General features: G+C 41.8%; 1 protein-coding gene across 1 annotated transcript; it reads right to left on the bottom strand.

The window, feature by feature from the left end:
* Positions 1–2,513: 2,513 nt before the first annotated feature.
* LOC138909737 (uncharacterized) lies at positions 2,514–5,457 on the bottom strand. Its single transcript, XM_070200949.1, has 7 exons — positions 5,184–5,457; positions 4,530–4,645; positions 3,657–3,732; positions 3,420–3,517; positions 3,165–3,291; positions 2,768–2,902; positions 2,514–2,713 (listed from the first exon to the last, which is right to left on the bottom strand). Exons 1-7 carry the CDS (start codon positions 5,455–5,457, stop codon positions 2,514–2,516), a joined length of 1,026 nt encoding a protein of 341 aa, XP_070057050.1.
* Positions 5,458–7,678: the final 2,221 nt, after the last annotated feature.

Below are 7,678 nucleotides of genomic sequence, written 5' to 3'. Positions count from 1 at the left end.
TATATACATATACATGCGGAATACGGTAGGGCGAGCCGACAAGGCTGCTATAGACTACTATATATTCAAAACTAGAAGATGACAAGGACACATACTATCCAACTATACATAACTATCTTTAGACCTCTAATAGAGTATACAACTGTATGAAGGACGGGACTGGGCCACGTCATGCCCATATCTACATACAAAAATAGTGTACCAAAACTAATAACGGCTCCGGATCAAGTGGAGCACACCAACTTTCGCTGATCAAGGATCCTAAAAAGGAGGACCGTCAGCCTGTCTACCCACACCTACGACATGAAACGTAGGCCCCAAAAAATAGGGGCGTCAGTACAAATAATGTACCGAGTATGTAAGGCATAAAAATCAGTACATAAAAGACATAAAAGAAACGTGGAGTAAAAGAATATGCCTGTAAATCTAAATAAATTTGTGAATCCTGAAATATTTATAAAGTCATGCATCTGCATATAAATGTCGTATCATGCGTAGGTATATGTGTACATAACATCATCAAGCCTCTGAGAAAATCTCATCATATCATCTCAACCTCTGTGGGTGAAATCATCAACGTATACCAACTGATCAGGTGGTGGTGCGTATATAACGTCGTAACCTTTTTCCATATCCCATATACATATAATATACGCGTATATAATGCGTATATTATATACGCATAAATGTACCAACATCCCCTAAATGTGCCACCTAGCCACCTAAGCCAAGGAGTCATTGTTTGGTCTTAACAACTAAACTCCTTGCTGCCACGTTGGGGGTGATGTTCCTACCAAATAATTATCCACCAGTTTTCAATTGATTTGTTAATTTCCTACTCAAAGTAATAATTAACCCATTACCAATATAATTAGGTAATATCTTAATTTACTTAAAATACTAATCACTTTTAACATACTTTATACACCTTACTATCATGGTCATGTGGTACCTTATATGACACTAGTTCATAAATACCGGGTATTATAGCTTGGACTGTATTTTATCCTAAATTGACAAACTTCAACGAATACTCATTCTTTGATTTGTTTACCCTCTAATCTTCACGGTACTCACTTATCACTTGTTATAAATAACATAAATACTTATAACCTCAAAAATAATCTCATTCCCGAGCTTACATCGATTAACTTACGGTGAAACTTTAACGTACAAAATGTGGGATGTAACATCCTTCCCCCCTGAGAAATATTCATCCTCGAATGTTTAACTCCTCGGGATCTATATAAATTTTGGTAAAGTCGCCTTTGTAACAATACTACTACCAACCCGTCCTGTAGCAAACTCCATAATTTAATGCTGCATATTACCACAATCATCAATAACGACAATAGCCTCACACGACTAATGACAATAACTAACATAAGAATCCATACACGACCTTAAGGTTGTGATGTGTCAGTCGGATCCTCTTCTGGAAGAGGAAACAAGTGGGGATACCTAGACTTCATGTCTTCTTCGGCTTCCCAAGTCATTTCTTCCACATTACTGTTTCTCCAAAGTACTTTCACCGAAGCTACGTCTTTAGTCCTCGAACTCCGAACCTGTCTATCTAGTATAGCAATGGGAGCTTCCTCGTATGATAACTGCTCTGTGACCTAAACATCAACAACTGACACAATTCTAGAAGGATCTCCGATACATTTACGGAGCATAGACACATGAAAGACTGGATGTACAGACTCCAAGTCAGAAGGCAAGTCTAACTCATATGCTATCTGGCCTACCTTGCGTATGATCTTATATGGTCCAATGTACCGAGGGCTAAGTTTTCCTTTCTTACCGAACCTCATATTAGCCTTTCATCGGTGATACCTTTAGGAATACCCAGTTGTCAACCTGAAACTCCAAGTCTCATCGTCGATTATCTGCATAAGACTTCTGAAGGCTTTGAGCTGCTAATAGCCTTTCCTGTATAAGCTTAATCTTCTCGATTGCCTGTTGTACTAGCTCTGGTCCTACTAACTTAGTTTTCCCAACATCGAACCATCCGATAGGCGACCTACAATTATGTCCGTAAAGAGCTTCATATGGAGCCATTTGAATGCTGGAATGATAGCTATTATTATATGCGAACTCAATAAGCGGCAGATGATCATCCCAGCTACCCCTGAAGGCTATCACACAGGTCTGTAACATATCCTAAAGTGTCTGAATAGTACGCTCAGCCTGTCCGTTTGTTTGGGGATGAAATGCTATACTAAGACTTACTTGAGTTCCCAATCCTTTTTGGAAGGACCTCCAGAAATTGGCTATAAACTGAGCTCCTCTATCCGAGATAATAGATATAGGGACACCATGAAGTTGTACTATCTCCTTAATGTAAATCCTTGCATAATCCTCTGCGGAATATGTAGTCCTAACAAGCATAAAATGGGCTGATTTTGTAAGTCAATCAACAATCATCCATATAGAATCGAACTTACGTTGGGTACGAGGTAAACCTATGATGAAATCCATATTAATTACTTCCCATTTCCAAGTCGGAATCTCTATAGCCTGCAATAATCCACCGGGTTTTTTAGGCTCAATCTTAACCTCCTGGCAGTTAACTGAGCAACAAACTCCGCTATATCCTTTTTTATTCGGTCCCACCAATATATTTCCCTGATATCATGATATATCTTTGTTGCTCCTGGATGGACAGAATAACGAGAATAGTGAGTCTCTCCCATAACCTGCCGGGGCAGCCCTACAACATTAGGGAAACATAATCGTCTTCAATATCTAAGGATTTCGGTATCACCTAAGTCCAGTAATCGAACTCCAAGACTAGCTAGCTGATAAATATCATGGGCTATCCCCCTCTTCTCTGGCTGTAAATATGATAGGCTACCCATAGATCTTCGGCTGAGGGCATCCGCTACTACATTCGCCTTCCCTGGATGTTATAAAATATCAATGTCATAGTCTTTCAGTAGCTCCAACCATCTCCTTTGACGTAAATTCAATTCCTTTTGCTTGAAGATATACTGAAGGCTTTTATGATCCGTATAGATATCAACATGAATGTCATAATATCCATATAGATATCAACGTCATAGTCTTTAGTGCATGAATCACCGTGGCTAACTCTAGATCATGGGTCGGGTAATTCTTCTCGTGCTTTCTTAGTTGTCTAGAAGCATAAGCTACAACCTTACCATGATGCATCAGTACACAACCCAATCCAACGCCCGAAGCATCACAATAGATAGCATAACCATCGGTTCCCTCTGGTAGTGTTACAACCAGTGCTGAAGTTACTCTGTCCTTTAATGCCTGGAAACTCTGTTCGCAAGCATCGGTCCACTACAACTTAGCTCCCTTATGAGTCAACTTTGTCAATGGTGCTGAAAGAGAAGAAAATTCCTCTACAAATCTCTTGTAATAACTTGCCAAACTGAGAAAGCACGAACCTCCATCGGTGTTGTAGGTCTAGGCCAAGTCTTTACTGCCTCAATCTTTTGTGTATTAACCCAGATACCTTCACCTGAAATAATATGCCCAGGGAAAGCTAATGAATTTAACCAGAATTCACATTTAGAGAATTTTGCATACAACTTCCCTTTTTGTAGAACTCTGAGCACAGTACGCAAATGATTTGCATGCTCAGTATATGAACGAGAATACATCAATATATCATCAATAAATACAATCACGAACAGGTCTAGAAAGGGTCTGAACACATGGTTCATCAAATCCATGAATACTGCTGGGGCATTGATCAAACTGAATGACATAAAACGAAACTCAAAATGCTCGTATCTGGTCCTGAATGTTGTCTTCAGAATATCCTTCTCCTTAACCCTTACTTGATGGTACCCGGACCTCAAGTCTATCTTCGAGAAACACTTGGCACCTTGCAACTGATCAAATAAATCATTAATCCTCGGGAGCGGGTACTTATTCTTGATCGTCACCTTATTCAACTATCTATAATCAATACACATCCGCAAGGAACCATATTTCTTCCTCACAAATAACACAGGTACTCCCCACGGTGATGTACTAGGTCTGATAAAACCATTTTCAAGCAAGTCCCTTAGTCATTCCTTCAACTCTCTCAGCTCTGCAGGTGCCATTCTATAGGGAGGAGTGGATATTGGCTGAGTATCTGATAATATGTCAATAGAAAACTCAATTTCTTGCTATGGCGGAAGACCCGGAAGCTCATAGAGAAAAATAACGGGAAACTCATTAGCCACAGGGATAGATTGAATGGTTGGTGACTCTACTTACACATCCTGTACCCGAACTAAGTGATAAATTTAGCCCTTTCTAATCATCTTCCCTGCCTTGAAATATGAAATAAACCTACCTCTCGGCGATGCCGTATTACCTTTCCACTCCAAAACAGGCTACCCTGGAAAATGAAATCGAACCATCTTTGATCTACAATCAACGTTGGTATAACAAGAAGCCAATCAATCCATACCCAGTATAACATCAAATTCTACCATATCTAACTCAATTAGGTCTGCTACTGTAGATTGACTATGAACTACTACTGTACAATCTCTATATACTTGCCTAGCTATCACTGGATCCCCAACAGGTATGGATACCTCAAAAGGTTTAACCAACTCAAGTTCTATTCCAACCTTACTAGCAACCAACAGAGTAACATATGATAAGGTGAAACCTGGGTCAATCAATGCATGTACATCATATGAGGAGACTAATAATATACATGTAACAACATCAGGTGACGACTCCTGATCATGTCGACCTGCTAATGCATAAATGTGGTTCTGAGTACCGCTCGAGCTAGATGCTCCACCTCTGCATCTACCACGACCGATTGGTGCTTCTGTACCTTGCTCGGGGGCGTACTGATGATGAGGAACCGGCTACAGATCCCGCTTGATGAACTATGCTTGCACCACCTCTCATCCGATAATCTCTCATAACGTGACCTGGATAACCATGAGTATAACAAACACCCAACCCCATACGGCACTGCCCGACATGCTGCTTACCACACTGAGTACATCGTGGCAAGGGCGGCCTCATATGAATTGACTCACCCCTATACTGAGAACTTGAGGCCCATGAATTCTGTCTAAGCCCTGAATATGTGGAACGATCAAATCTCCTACCAGCAAATAGAAGGGGTGCGCTAGCCGATGGCTGGGCTGGTTACCTTGGGTATTGTTGTCTCTGACCACCTCGAAACTCACCAGAAGGACTCGAAGATATTGCTCTCTTACTATGGCCCCTATCATGCTCACGATCGGACCTCTGCTTCTGCTTACGCTCATCTACACCCTGAGCGTATGCCTGAATACGAGAAATATCAATGTCTGGCTGAAGTGAGATCAACATACAGTTGTTAAGAAGGTGCGACTCCAACCCCATCACAAACCGGTGAACCTGATCCTCCATCTTAGCTACAATAGTGGGAGCATACCTAGCCAAACAATCAAACTGAAGGCTGTACTCCCAAACACTCATATTACCCTACCGAAGGGTCAAGAACCTATCAACTTTGGCCCGTCTAAGCTCTGGTGGCAGATAATGACGAAGAAAAGCCTCTGTAAACTCTTTCCATACCGCTAGAGGGGCATCATCACCTCTGGACAAATCCCAAGACTTGTACCAATTAACTGCAATATCCTGAAGTCTATAGGAAGCTAGCTCAACTGACTCAGTTGCAGTGGCCTTCATTACCCTCAAGGTCCTCTGTATCCTATCAATAAATACCTGAGGGACGTTGTTTGGATCTGCTCCAGTAAATACCGGAGGGTCCAAATTAATGAAATCACGAACCCTTGCACTAATGGCTCTATCTGCATGACCAATACCTACTTCCTGATGCTGAGATTGTGCGGCTACTAATCGAGTCAATAGCTGACTAGCATCTCTCATCTCCTGTCCTGGTGCATCTGGCTGAGGAGCTGGTTGTATAGGGGCAGGCGCTGGAGCTGGTGCCCCTCGGAGCTCCTCTAGAGAGGGCGGGGTATGTGAAGTCTGAGATGGAATCTCACTATGAGACTCTCCCTGAGCCCTAGTAACCCGTGGCGCTTGACTAGTAGTCTCATCAGCTACCCACTTGCCCTTCTGGGTGGTTGTAGCCTTCTTAGGCATCGCTGAAAACATAACATATCGTTAGGGAATTGAATCCTTATATCGCACGATTTAAGATAAGAAAGGAGGATAACATCCTACATGTCCGGTAGCCTCCTATTTATAAATGTGGTGCATAACACACACATAAACAAGACTCTACTGGACACGGTCTGTAGACAACCCTAGGACAGAACTGCTCTGATACTACTTTTGTCAGGACCCAAACCGATGGGCCATGACGAGTGCCCGAGTCCTACCTGTCGAACACCCCTAAGCATGCGTCTAAGAAATAAACATGAATTAAATGTTGGTCATGAATAACACCTGTCATTAAACTGCTGAATCACGTGAATAACACACGTGAGGAAAACATATCCAAAAGACATATATACATATACATACTGTCCAACTATACATGATTGTCTTCAGACCTCTAATAGAGTGTACAACTATATGAAGAATGACACTGGGCCCCGTTGTGTCCATATCTACATACAAAAATAGCGTACCAAAACTAATAACGGCTCTGGATCAAGTGGAGCACACCAACTCTCGCTGATCAAGGATCCTAAAAAGGGGGACCATCAGCCTGTCTACCTACACCTGCGGCATGAAATGTATGCCCCAGAAAATAGGGGCGTCAGTACGAATAATGTACCGAGTATGTAAGGCATGAAAATCAGTACATAAAAGACATAAAAGAAACATGGAGTAAAGGAAGCCGCCTGTAAGTCTAAATAACTTTGTGAATCCTAAAATATTTATAAAGTCATGCATGTTCATATAAATGTCATATCATGCATAGGTATATGTGTACATAACATCATCAAGCCTCTGAGGGCATCCCATCATATCATCTCGGCCTCTGTAGGCGAAATCATCAACGTATACTAACTGATCAGGTGGTGGTGCGTATATAATGCCGTAACCTTTCCCATATCCCATATACATATAATATGCGCGTATATAATGCCATCTGGTCATGGGTCAATGTACATGTATAAATAAATGAAATTCATAAGAAGTAAGTCAATAATATTTAAAGGAATGTTATAAGATCAATATGTCTTCGGATAAACTTTATCAATTATGCATTTTCTCAGACCCATGAACAGAAGATATTGTAAGGCCCCGTAAAAAGTTTTCCTAAAAACCCGATTTTCCGTGATGTCAAAGTAGGCGTACGGATTAATCATAGTAGAACGGTTCAGACTTTTTGGATTGAACATTGTGCTGGGAGTTGAAGGAAAATATGTTGGGCAGAAGTACACATTTCTGCGGCCCATTCTGCGGCCGCAGAACCACTCTGTGGACCGCAGACTGGTCGCAGAGTGGGGCACTTTTCTGGGGCATTTTTTTTATGTTAGTTTCGCGGCCATTATGCGACCGCATAACCGTTTCGTGATCCGCACTTTGGTCGCATAATCATCCTTAGACTTTTTTGGAGGGAGGTTCTGCGGTGCACTATGCGACCGCAGAACCGTTCTGCCATAACGGGGACTACCGGGGCCTGAGCAGCTGCAGCCGGCTGGGCTGTTAATGCTCCTGGTATCTAAAGTCCCTGCACTACCTGATCTGGAGTACGAACAACAGGGGTATGAGAGTA

The sequence above is a fragment of the Nicotiana tomentosiformis genome, chromosome 4, assembly GCF_000390325.3.
Source record: "Nicotiana tomentosiformis chromosome 4, ASM39032v3, whole genome shotgun sequence".
NCBI classification, from domain to species: Eukaryota; Viridiplantae; Streptophyta; class Magnoliopsida; order Solanales; family Solanaceae; genus Nicotiana; species Nicotiana tomentosiformis.
This window is presented reverse-complemented; position numbering and strand designations above follow the sequence as displayed.